The sequence below is a fragment of the Corylus avellana genome, chromosome 10, assembly GCF_965113065.1.
Source record: "Corylus avellana chromosome 10, dhCorAvel1.hap1.2, whole genome shotgun sequence".
NCBI classification, from domain to species: domain Eukaryota; kingdom Viridiplantae; phylum Streptophyta; class Magnoliopsida; order Fagales; family Betulaceae; genus Corylus; species Corylus avellana.
The window spans coordinates 1,368,015-1,381,692 of record NC_142499.1 but is presented as its reverse complement, the minus strand read 5'-3'; the positions used below and the strand labels follow the sequence as shown (position 1 = coordinate 1,381,692).

Genomic DNA, 13,678 nt, shown 5'->3' with positions numbered 1-13,678 from the left:
CAACCAAAAGAAAAAAAGACTTTGAAATTTTGTAATTTGAAAATTCGGCTGGTGCTTCCACGAGATTAAAACTTTACCAACCAGACAAACCTCTTGTTGTTGGTCTTTTAGCGTGTTGGGCAATTGCCGCATCAAACGTGGGCAAGTTATGATATATACGTCATATTCATCTAACAAAGCAAGAGTACGTAAATGCCCGTAGGAGTTGACCATTCAAAATTTTATAATTTCTCACTGTGCTGGCACCTTTTTATTGGTTGATTAAAATTAGGAATATTAAAAGATTAAGAAAATTTGTGTTAGCACTTTTATTTGTGAACTTGTGACACAGATAGGGATGCACTAGTATGGTTTATTTAGTATAATGATATATATATATATATACTGCATATTTTAATATTTTATGTTATTGAGGTTTTTGAGAAATTAATTAGTTGAATTTTATCGAATAAATTCGGCAAATATTTGGAGTATGAAAATAGGATTGAATTAGTCCGAGTTCTAGAAAAAGTTTAAAGTAAAATTCAGGTCATGATATTAATAAAACCATTACTTTAGATTATATTAGGACTATTATTAGATTGAGATTACTAGTTGAGTACGTTGGATTTAATGGTTTGACAGTAGAATTGGAATTGGGGTTAATTTGTAGTTACTTTGACTATTTAAGAGAGTTGATTGATCAATCAACCAGCTGTGATTTAATTATACCTGAAAGCAATTTTACTTTTGGTCTCTAAATTCTGGTTGACTTTGTTGTTTTTTGGGTTGGCACGCTATTGAGGAAAACTTTACCGACAAAATTCGTTCACCCAAATAAAAATCTTCATCAAGAAAGCTCCAATGACCCTCATCATGAATCTGTGATTATGGACCGGCTTTACCATATCTTAATTTTGTCATATATGTGTGATTTTTTTCTTTTTCTTTTTTCATTTTTTTTTTTTTTAAAAAAAGGTACATCAGACAGCCAGAATATCGTACCAAAAAGTCAAAGTTATTCTAAACATGGTATAGCAGAGACTTTTTGTTTGTTTGTCAGTTTTTCATGTTGAATTTTGATTTGTATAAAGTTGCCAAAAGTGGGCGTATTATAGAGCCAAGGGAGGAAAGGCCGTATATGCCAATCTAGCTAATTCAGCCTAAACCAATTCAGAAGCGCTCTCTATTGGATTGGATGGACTATAAAATATGCAGGAAAGGCGCCAATTAGCAATCGAGGCCATTCCAGATAAGGCCGTTTATTATATATCAGCAAGTATAGCCCGATTCGGACGACTTTCAAGTATCACCCTCAATGACCAGAGAATGGCAACCATAAGAGCAGGGACGGAACTGGAAAATTTTATGGAAGCGGATCAGCCAAAATTTTTTTTTTTTTCTTTTTTTTGTCTTTAGAATTTTTTTATCAAAAAAAAAATATTTTGGTTGTTTTTTCTAAACTAAAGACTACTACTGTAAGACCAAAAAAGTGAACATTTGAAAGTAAATGCCAAAAAAAAAAAAAAAACATAATAAGTATGGCCCAAAAAAATAAAGAATAGGGCAAACAATTTTTATTGGATAAAGCCAAAAAGTTTAAAAATAGAGCCCAATAGAGCCAAATTTGACCCTATTTTAGCCCTCTTTGGCCTTATTTCGTCCTACTCCTATTTTCCTGTTTTTTTTTTTTTTTTTTCCTTATTTTTTTGGGGGGGAGGGGGCTGGCCTATGCCAGTCCCCCCAGTTCCGTGAATCGTGATTGCATAAGAGACCGCTAGCCTCACAGCTTGCAAGGCTGCATGGCCTCGCCCAAGTTGGCTTCCATAGGAGGAAGCTTGAGGGAATTCACGGCAAAGAAGTTCCCCTTAATGGTTTCTGAGAGTAGCTATTGCCCGAGCAAAAGAAGGCCGAATGGCCACATCAAAATTCACTTTGTAAGAACCCAGAGGAGGAGGAGCCCATAACGTAGACTCAAAGACCCCACGCCAAGCTGAAAGGTGATGCCAAAGAGTGGACTTGGCTAGCTTGAGGACTACTTGGGAAATTGGTTAAGTCCCTTCATGAATTAGTTTATTCCTAGCCATCCAAATGTGATCTAGCAACACCAAGGCTGAGATTTGAAAGTTACGAACTTCATTCATAGGGATGCTCAAAGAGGAGTGAGGCCGAAGCAAGGCCTTTGGTCCAAACCTCAATCGGTTGAGAGGAGAAGGCCGTAATGTTAAGGGGCCAATTGGAGCTAAACCAGAAAATTAAGCCTTGCAAAAAGGCAGCTTAGGAAGATATGCTGCATAGAAAGAAAGACGTTTCACCAACTTCAAAACAAGTAAAGCACGTCAACATATCTCTATCTAGCTAGGCCTAAATGCATGTACGAATGATCTTTCGAAGTCATCTATTTTTCAGAATGGTTGGTGTTAATTCTAAGTTCTCACGTTGACTACATAATATCGGACGATACGATACAGACATTAATTACAACTTTCATGAAAAGTTACTAAATCGTACTCACAAGGGACTTCTAGTTTCTTTTGAAAGTATGAACTATAGACCATATGGTTTCCTTCCGGTTTCTATGAACTCATGAAAGATTGCACTTATAACATGATAATTAAGTGTCAAATTCACTCTGAGAAAGGTAGGTAAAGAACAAATTATGGTCGAAGTACTCTTCAATATATCGTCTGCAAAGGATGCAACAAAACCCTAGGATGAGGTAGATCCATATATATTCATTTGATAAGAAAATGGATTTTTGGTCATTTGAAAACCCTAGGTGATCTTTTTTGGTATTTGGCGAAAATTTTTTAGGGGAAGATTTTATACCAAGTTGGTAATGATTCCATCTTCTCTTCGTGGTTTGATAAGCACCTTATTAGACTATTAGTCAACTTTTTAACGAGTTTAGTGAGAGGATAATCCATGACTTTGGTTTGGAAAAATGCTATATGTAATGGGGGTAATCATTGATGCACGGTTTTGAGTGAAGATGCCCGAATGTTCAATTTTCAATTATCTATTTGTAGTATGATAACACCATATTGGCAACAAGGTGTATATGACTTAAAATACAAATTATATTTTACAAATTTAATGATCAAAACATACAATGCCGTTTCATTTAAATTTGTTATGTCATTTCAAAATTTAATTGATATGACATCAAGTACATTGTTCTGCACCGTTAGATGCAATAAAATAAACTAACTGTAAAATGTATCATCTCTATGTCATTTCACTTAAAAAAAAAAAATGAAAATTATATTCCAAGCAGCACAGGGTGAAGTTGATGGACCAATGATAAGTTCCTATTTAATTAATATTGCGATATCCCACCTTATGTGTGGGTTTATATTCTCTTTTAATAAATAAAGTTAAACATATAAAATATTTAATTGAAAGAGATATAGCTTGAATCATGCTTAAACTTATGAAAAAAATGAAATATTTAAAAATATTTAATTAATATTCCAACATAATGCAAGATACTATCTTTTGATTTTAACCAAATTCCATTCGCCCTTATTATTTTGGATTTTTTAAATTAATAAAATTAAAAGAAAAATTGAACTCCAAAACAAGTTATTCATATATATGAAGGCTTAGTTACAATTCATATAAATAGAAGAACCTGAAGAGCAAATTAAACATATCAATATTATTTGGATCTAAGGCATCATATACATTTTTCTTTTCTAAGCATTTACTAGATTTTACAGATTTATTTGGTAGTTGAAGAACTTGAAGTTCCTCCCAAAACTACAGTCCGTACTTTGAAACGTCCAGGCCTCCGAATTAAGCCACCAAACAATCCAGCAGAACCGCCACGAGTTGTGGTCGAACTAACATTAAAACGCCTTTGCTTTGAACTTGTGGTCGGAGAATTCAAACCTCTTTGCTTGCCAACACGACCTTTCAAATACAACCCTGAGATGCTTTTGCTTAGCTCTTCAATCTCTTCTTCTGTCATTGCTATTTTACATGAAGTTGGAGTTGCTGGAAGATTGCTGCAAAGATCCCGAAGAATTGGAAGTCTGTCTCCATGCACGAAAATTTTGGGACTATTATTGTGAGAATGAAGAGTTATTGTGGATCGAGAAAATCGCTTGGGGTTTGGTTTATAAGGTTGAGGTGATAATCTATACTCTTGAGGGATGGGTGAGTTGGAAGACACACCATTTCTGTATGTGGGCGTGGAGGGTTGAGGGATTTGAAGAAGCAACGAAGATTGATTCATGGTTCACTTCTTTTTCTTACGATCAGACTCAGAGGAAATTTTGAGGAATTGGGCACTGGTTAGCTCTGTGTGCGTTGAAGGAGATTGGCAAAAATCAAAAGTATGTCAGCCATATGGGGTGGGAATTGGTTTATATAGGAAGGGAGGCCTGTGAAAAGAGACAAGTTGTTGAGCATTCAAGGTGGTTGACCATTTCAGGTTACGCGTGGAGAGTGAGGTATTCATGTGGTCCAAGTCCAATAAATTTGGCATTGACGTTGTCGTAGCATTCACGCAAGCAGGGCTAGGTCAAGCCATACAGATAGATTCGAATTTATGATGTATGTGTCATATTCATCCAACAAAGCAAGAGTAAATGCCCGTGGGAGTTGACCTTTCAAAATTTTATTTCTCACTGTGATGGCACCTTTTTATTGGTTGATTAAAATTAGGAATATTAAAAAGATTAAGAAAATTTGTGTTCGCACTTTTATTTGTGAACTTGTGATACAGATCGTTAGGGGTGCACTAGCATGGTTTATTTAGTATATATACTGCATGCATATTTTAATATAAATATATATATATATATATATATATATATATATATATATTTTATGTTATTGAGGTTTTTGAGAAATTAATTAGTTGAATTTTATCGAATAAATTCGGCAAATATTTGGAGTATGAAAATATGATTGAATTAGCTAGTCGGAGTTCTAGAAAAAGTGGAAAGTAAAATTCAGGTCATGATATTAATAAAACCATTACTTTAGATTATATTAGGACTATTATTAGATTGAGATTACTAGTTGAGTACGTTGGATTTAATGGTTTGATATTAGAATTGGAATTGGGGTTAATTTGTAGTTACTTTGACTATTTAAGAAAGCTGATTAATCAATCAACCAGCTGTGATTTCATTATACCTGAAAGCAGTTTTACTTTTGGTCTCTAAATTCTGGTTGACTCTCTGTTGTTTTTTGGGTTGGCACGCTATTGACGAAAACTTTACTGAGAAAATTCGTTCACCCAAATAAAAATCTTCATCAAGAAAGTTCCAATGACCCTCATCATGAATCTATGATATGGACCGGCTTATCATAGATAATAAAAAAAACTAAAGGTACACCAGACAGCCAGAATATCGTACCAAAAAGTCCAAGTTATTCTAAACATGGTATAGCAGAGAGTTTTTGTTTGTTTGTAAGTTTTTCATGTTGAACTTTGATTTGTAAAAAGTTGCCAACAGTGGGCGTATTATAGAGCCAAGGGAGGAAAGGCCGTATATGCCAATCTAGCTAATTCAGCCTAAACCAATTCAGAGGTGCTCTCTGTTGGATTGGATGGACTATAAATATTCAGGAAAGGCGCCAATTAGCAATCGAGGTGCGGTCTATAATAAGGCCGTTTATTATAGATCAGCAAGTATAGCCAGCTTCTGACGACTTTCAAGTTTAATGGGCTCGACCCCATCTGTGCTAGCAAGCCCTAACATTGTAAGGAGGAGAGCGGAAGCCGGAAGGTAAAAAAAGATCATAATAACTTATTCTCAATGACCTGATTATATCATTTAATCTTCAATATTTTTAGATGCAATCTGGGCAAATTCTTCTCTCTTTTTTTTGTTTTTTGTTTTTTGCTAGGTAAAAGAAAAAACTAAAGAAAAAAATCTATACAAATACAAACACAAAAACATATGCTAAGAAAAAATATATACAATCAAGTCACCCAAGTTGGGAATGAGAATTTTTTCTTTTTCCTTTTTTTTTTTTTTTTCTTTTTCTAGAAAGGGGAAAAGAATAAGTACAAAGAGGTCCTTATCACTCCTAATACTAATAGAAGAAAGAAAAAGAGAAAAAATGAGAATGCTACCATACACAAGGTTTAAGGCAGCTCATCTAGCAACATGGTATGCTCTAAAATTGGCACACCTTGAAATCTTCAAAACTTTTCATGTTGGGATGGAAAGCAGCTGATCTTTGATATCAGCTAGTATCGGATCAGTGCTCCAGCCAGAGAACAAAGAGGTATCATTTATGGCTAGGATAGTAACCAAAGGATCACCTTCAATGACCAGAGAATGGTAACCATTAGAGACGGAATCAGAAAATTTTATAGGAGGAGGCTAGCTAGCCAATTATTCTTATTATTATTTTTCGGTTCTTTAGAATTTTTTTATAAAAAAAATATATATATTTTGGTTGTTTTTTGTGAGCTAAAGACTACCGTAAGGGCAAAAAAAAAAAAGGCATTTGAAAGTAAGAGCCCAAAAAAAAAAAAAAAAAAAAAGGGCCAAAATTTTTTATTGGATAGGGCCAAAAAATTTAAAAATAGAGCCAAATTTGACCCTATTTTAGCCTTCTTCGGCCTTATTTGGTCCTATTTTACTTTCTTTTTCTTTTCTTTTTTTCCTTATTTTGGGGGGGCCAGTCCCCCCTAGTTCCGTGATTGCATACTAACCTCACAGCTAGCAAGGCTGCATGGCCTCGCCCAAGTTGGCTTCCATAGGAGGAAGCTTGAGGGAATTATTCACGGCAAAGAAGCTCCCCTTAATGATTTCTGAGAGTAGCTATTGCCGAGCAAAAGAAGGCCGAATGGCCACATCAAAATTCACTTTGTAAGAACCCAGAGGAGGAGGAGCCCATAACGTAGACTCAAAGACCCCACGCCAAGCTGAAAGGTGATGCCTAAGAGTGGACTTGGCTAGCTTGAGGACTACTTGGGAAATTGGTTAAGTCCCTTTATGAATTAGTTTACTCCTAGCCATCCAAACGTGATCTAGCAACACCAGGGCTGAGATTTGAAAGTTATGAACTTCATTCATAGGGATGCTCAAAGAGGAGTGATGCCGAAGCAAGGCCTTGGTCCAAACCTCAATCGGTTGAGAGGAGATCGAAGGCCGTAATGTTAAGGGGCCAATTGGAGCTAAACCAGAAAATTAAGCCTTGCAAAAAGGCAGCTTAGGAAGATATGCTGCATAGAAAGAAAGACGTTTCACCAACTTCAAAACAAGTAAAGCACGTCAACATATCTCTATCTAGCTAGGCCTAAATGCATTGTACGTATGATCTTTCGAAGTCATCTATTTTTCAGAATGGTTGGTGTTAATTCTAAGTTCCAACGTTGACTACATAATATCGTGGGACGATACGATACAAACATTAATTACAACTTTAACGAAAAGTTTCTAAATCGTACTCACGAGGGACTTTTAGTTTCTTTTGAAAGTATGAAGTATAGACCATATGGTTTCCTTCCGGTTTCTATGAACTCATGAAAGATTGCACTTATAACATGATAATTAAGTGTCAAATTCGCTCTGAGAAATGGTAGGTAAAGAACAAATTATGGTCGAAGCACTCTTCAATATATCGTCTGCAAAGGATGCAACAAAACCCTAGGATGAGGTAGATCCATATATATATATATATATATATATATATTTTAAATCTGATCCATATATATTCATTTGATAAGAAAATGGATTTTTGGTGATTTGAAAACCCTAGGTGATATTTTTTGGTATTTAGAGAAAATTTTTCAGGGGAAGATTTCAGGGTAATGATTCCATCTTCTCTTCGTGGTTTGATAAGCACCTTATTAGACTATTAGTCAACTTTTTAACGAGTTTAGGGAGAGGATAATCCATGACTTTGGTTTGGAAAAATGCTATATGTAATGGGGGTAATCATTGATGCATGGTTTTGAGTGAAGATGCCCGGATGTTCAATTTTCAATTATCTATTTGTAGTATGATAACACCATATTGGCAACAAGGTGTATATGACTTAAAATACAAATTATATTTTACAAATTTAATGATCAAAACATACAATGTCGTTTCATTTAAATTTGTCATGTCATTTCAAAATTTAATTGATATGACATCAAGTACATTGTTCTGCACCGTTAGATGCAATAAAATAAAATTAATTGTAAAATGTATCATCTTCATGCCATTTTTCATTTAAAAAAATAAAAAAAATCATATTCCGAGCAGTACAGGGTGAAGTTGATGGACCAATGATAAGTTCCTATTTAATTAATGTTGCGATATCCCACCTTATGTGTGTATTTATATTCTCTTTTAATAAATAAAGTTAAACATATGAAATATTTAATTGAAAGAAATATAGCTTGAATCATGCTTAAACTTATGAAAAAAATGAAATATTTAAAAATATTTAATTAATATTCCAACATAATGCAAGATCCTATCTTTTGATTTTAACCAAATTCCATTCGCCCTTATTATTTTTGGATTTTTTAAATTAATAAAATTAAAAGAAAAATTGAACTCCAAAACAAGTTATTCATATATATGAAGGCTTAGTTACAATTCATATAAATAGAAGAACCTGAAGAGCAAATTAAACAAATCAATATTATCAGTTGTTGGGTCTAAGGGATCATATACATTTTTCTTTTCTAAGCATTTACTAGATTTTACAGATTTATTTGGTAGTTGAAGAACTTGAAGTTCCTCCCAAAACTACAGTCCGTACTTTGAAACGTCCAGGCCTCCGAATTAAGCCACCAAACAATCCAGCAGAACCACCACGAGTTGTAGTCGAATTAACATTAAAACGCCTTTGCTTTGAATTTGTGGTCGGAGAATTCAAACCTCTTTGCCTGCCAACACGACCTTCCAAATACAACCCTGAGATGCTTCTGCTTAGCTCTTCAATCTCTTCTTCTGTCACTGCTATTTTACATGTAGTTGGAGTTGCTGGAAGATTGCTGTAGAGATCCCGAAGAATTGGAAGTCTATCTCCATGCACGAAAATTTTGGGACTATTATTGTGAGAATGAAGAGTTATTGTGGATCGAGAAAATCGCTTGGGGTTTGGTCTATAAGGTTGAGGTGATAATCTGTACTCTTGAGGCATGGGTGAGTTGGAAGACACACCATTTCTGTATGTGGGTGTGGAGGGTTGAGGGATTTGAAGAAGCAACGAAGATTGATTCATGGTATACTTGTTTTGCTTACGATCAGACGACTCAGAGGGAATTTTGAGGAATTGGGCACTGGTTCGCTCTGTGTGCGTTGAAGGAGATTGGCAAAAATCAAAAGTATGTCAACCATATTGGGTGGGAATTGGTTTATATAGGAAGGGAGGCATGTGAAAAGAGACAAGTAGTTGAGCATTCAAAGTGGTTGACCATTTCAGGTTACGCGTGGAGAGTTAGGTATTCATGTGGTCCAAGTCCAATAAATTTGCCATTGACCTTGTCGTAGCATTCGCGCAAGCAGGGCTAGGTCTGCCTTCCAATACAGATGGATTTGAATTTTCAATAACTTTTTCTTTGGGTTAGGAGCAATTTGTCTTAAAAGGTAGGTGGAGTGTTTAGATATGCTTGTACAAGGGAATTTCACATAAATTCTTTCGATCTAACAATTTAAACAACAAAATTTTTAAAGATCAGCTTCTAATTCGTAGATTATACTATGATCAAAATCTCCCGCAATTATCTGTGAAATTCCAGTGAGCCTATTAAGAGTCTCATACAATTGCAAAGTACAAGCTGCAATTCCGGTGGAGAATTGCAGCCAATCTCACTACATACAACGATTGCAAAAGTGTCCAGCCATGGCCCATTAATAGCCTAAGTAGGCCCGGCCCGCCGCAGTAGAGGAAAACACCTTGTAGACCCAAGCCTGGAAAGGCCACATATGTTTTGAAAGGCTTTTTGGTGTCGGCCCACGTCACTAATTTTGCCCTCAGAATCAAGTTCTCTCCAAAACACTTGTTTTAATTAAAAAACCTAAGAAATAAATTGAAATCCCATGAAAAGAACTAAAATTTAATAAGCATATATCGTGTAGCAATCCCTGGTGACTTACTTGTCAACAATATTTATAAGACGGACCAAAGATCCTTCAGAAAATGTCTTTGGTAATTTAACATTTCTTAAAGAAAAAAGGAAAAGGAAAAAAATATTACATCCCAAAAAATAAAAAATAAGCCCATTTTATTGCAAAAGAATAAAGAATCTGAATGCACAGAATGCAAACCGAAGGTTACAGATGTATTCAAAATTGTGAGTACATCTGCATCTGTATTACTTCTTTGGAGGTCCATATAAATGGAAAAGTCGCACTTTAAAGCGTTCCATCTTCTGCGATACATCTTCTATTACTTGACCCCGACGACCGCGCTTTGTGGTGGTTGGCACATCAGGGTCATTATCGTAACTATGAATAGGTCTTGTGGGTTGAGGAAGCTGTACGTGGTTTTCTTCAGAGTTGGAATTCGCAGGCATTGAGGGTTGTGGAAGCTGTTGCTGTACCTTTGAAGTGTTATCCATGGGGTACTGAGAGCAGGAAACTATATATGCAGTTACTAGCTAGCTTTTGTCAATTTGCGAAGCAAGAAAGTGATGGTAGAATTAATGGAGGCTTGTGTGGGGCTTAAGGGGACGATCGGCCTTGGTATATATAAGAAGCCCTGTGAGGCTGTGACGTGACACACCGGTCGATTAATCATTCAAACATTAAACTTTTAACGATATATTATACCTTATTTTCAATCAAAGACTTGGTCTGTTTTCTTGCTTGGTCGTGGAAAATTCTGTGTTGATGCGGTCATACACTCATAGTCCCTTCATGATGTTTTGCATGCGCTAGAAAATCCAAGTGTTGGTCCTAATTCATTAGTTTAACCAAGAAATTAGTAGGTGCCAAATCAAACGCAGGACCATGTCCCACAGCAAGATACAGTTGGAATCCCTTTAGTGATTTATTAGATGAGAAGCATTTGACCTTTTCATATGTTTAAAAAATAATATTTACCTAATATGTTTAGTGATTTATTAGAACACCTACTAACATTTTTCTTATAAATTAATTATATCAAATGACCTTTAAATGACCTATAGTTTGGGGACATTCCGTATAGTGCTAGAATTAGGATTCTTTCCAGAAAATATCTAGTTAGTTATAGTGGTAGAGTATTTTTGTCTTCTCAAAAATTGAAGGGACAAAAATACCCCACTAGAGGAACAAAAATATCTCACCACTATAACTAACTAGATATTTTTTAGTTCATTTGATCTGTTGTGCCCAACTTATCAAACCAAAACCAAATTTTAATAGAGGGGGACCATGGTCATTTAATGCGAGTGCCTAACATATCAACCCAAAACCAAATTTTCATGGGGGAGAAGAACTTCAGCCTGAATTGTCATTCATACCCCCAATATTTATCCCCATTCTAACATATTTCCCTGCTCAACACCAGACTCCTTCCCATCTACTATTAAAACTTCCGTGGGCCATAAACCGGCTTCAACTCCACACCGACAGACAAGAACTCCAAAATCTACTATGGGAACTGGAAGCAACTGTGTAGAACAAGAAGGCAGTCACGTCGTTACAATTTATGAGGTGGACAAGGAGCGGCTTGCCCAGATGGAAAAGAGGATCTATGAGACCACCCCACAATTACTAAGCATAGCCGCCGGTAGAAGCAGTTGTTGCATCTTCAGAGTCCCCCAGAGCCTAATCGACATCAACGGCAAGTCGTACCAGCCCCGAATAGTTTCCATCGGACCCTACCACCGCGGCCAGCCTAATCTCCAAATGATGGAGGAGCACAAGTGGCGCTACCTCCGTTCTTTACTCTCCAGGACCAAGGAAGCCAAAGGTATAACCTTAGAGGACTACTTGAAATGCATACACCCACTTGAAAAGAATGCCAGAGAGTGTTATTCAGAAACCATCCATCTCGGCACCGATGAGTTCCTCGAAATGATGGTTCTCGATGGTTGTTTTATGATTGAATTGTTTCGCAAGATTGACAATACAAAACTGTTCGACCCTGAAGATCCTCTCGTCACTATGGGGTGGATATTACCGTTTTTCTACAGAGACTTTCTCCGGCTCGAGAATCAGATCCCGTTCCTTGTTCTCGAACGGTTGTTTGAAACTTCCAAAACGCCTGACGAGGAGTCCGGCCCGTCCTTGTCGTTGCTCGCTATGCGATTCTTCAACAACATAATGCAAAGACCCGACCCGGTCATAGAGAGGTGCCACGATCTCAAAGGCTTGCATTTGCTTGACTTGGTTCGGTCAAGTTTTATCCCGCACAATGAAGAATCGCCACCACCGGGGGGAAACACACCGGCCCATATCATTCACTGCGTGTCGAAGCTCCGGCGTGCCGGGATTCAGCTCAATCCGGGGGAGGCGGAAAGCTTCTTGTTGGTGAAATTCAGGTGCGGCGTGATTGAGATGCCGAGGATAACCATCGACGATTTCATGAGCTCCTTGTTGCTCAACTGCGTGGCGTTCGAGCAGTGCCACAACAGTGACTCCAAGCACGTTACCACTTACGCGACTTTGTTGGATTGCCTTGTGAACACCGCCAAGGACGTCGAGTTCCTTTGTGACAGCAACATCATTGAGAATGACTTTGGCAACGACGCCGAGCTTGCGCGGTTGATCAACAATCTGGGGAAGGACGTGGCGTTTGATATTAATCTCTGTTATTTGTCCAAATTGTTCAACGAAGTGCACGACTATTACGGGAACAGTTGGCACGTGCAATACACCAGCTTCAAGTATACGTATTTTAATACGCCATGGTCGTTCATTTCTGCTGCAGCTGCGTTTGTGCTCCTAGTTCTTACGTTTTTGCAGACTTTCTACACCATCTATCCAAAGTCTTAAACTCTCCTATCCGGATGTTAAAGAGTGTAAAGTTGTTGGAGTTGAGTTCTTGTATGTATATGAAACATTGAAATGCTAATTTGTGGATGCGGATGTGATTTGTTGATTCCTGAATGATATTTTTATTATTTCAAAAAGTTTCTGGGACATCCTACAGTCAAAAGTACCAACCAAACGTTCAACGACGCTACATGATAGGGACACGTTGGTCCTTCTACGATCGAGATTGCTTCAAATCACAATCACCACTCGATCAATTGGGGAGGTTTTCATTCATCCAACCTACGGAAGAGTTGCGAGGCTATCTAACATTCAAACTTCTCCAACCAGACAAACCTTGTTGTTTTTTCAGCGCGCTGGACAAATTGCCGTATCCAACGTGGTTACGTGGACAAGTAATGGGACAAATTCATATATTCAACAAGTTGCCTGAGGGAATTGAGCTTTCAATTTTTTATTTCACTGTGATGGTACCTTTTTCTTGCTTTGATTAAAATTAGAAATATAAATAGTTAAAGAAGAAAATTTGTGTTAGCACTTCATTTGTGAACTTGTGACACAGATGGTCCTTCTACGATCGAGATTGCTTCAAATCACAATCACCACTCGATCAATTGGGGAGGTTTTCATTCATCCAACCTACGGAAGAGTTGCGAGGCTATCTAACATTCAAACTTCTCCAACCAGACAAACCTTGTTGTTTTTTCAGCGCGCTGGACAAATTGCCGTATCCAACGTGGTTACGTGGACAAGTAATGGGACAAATTCATATATTCAACAAATTGCCTGAGGGAATTGAGCTTTCA

The 13,678-nt window shown here is 36.9% G+C and overlaps 1 protein-coding gene across 1 annotated transcript; it reads left to right on the top strand.

Moving 5' to 3' along the window:
• Window positions 1-11,282: 11,282 nt before the first annotated feature.
• Window positions 11,283-12,978, top strand: LOC132192314 (UPF0481 protein At3g47200). Its single transcript, XM_059607611.2, has one exon. It carries the CDS (start codon window positions 11,529-11,531, stop codon window positions 12,870-12,872), a length of 1,344 nt encoding a protein of 447 aa, XP_059463594.1. The 5' UTR covers window positions 11,283-11,528; the 3' UTR covers window positions 12,873-12,978.
• The last annotated feature ends 700 nt before the right edge of the window (window positions 12,979-13,678 follow it).

What these genes read in the sequence shown, in the direction of transcription:
- LOC132192314 (XM_059607611.2), top strand. Translation starts at nt 11,529, where the DNA reads ATGGGAACTGGAAGCAACTGTGTAGAACAAGAAGGCAGTCACGTCGTT.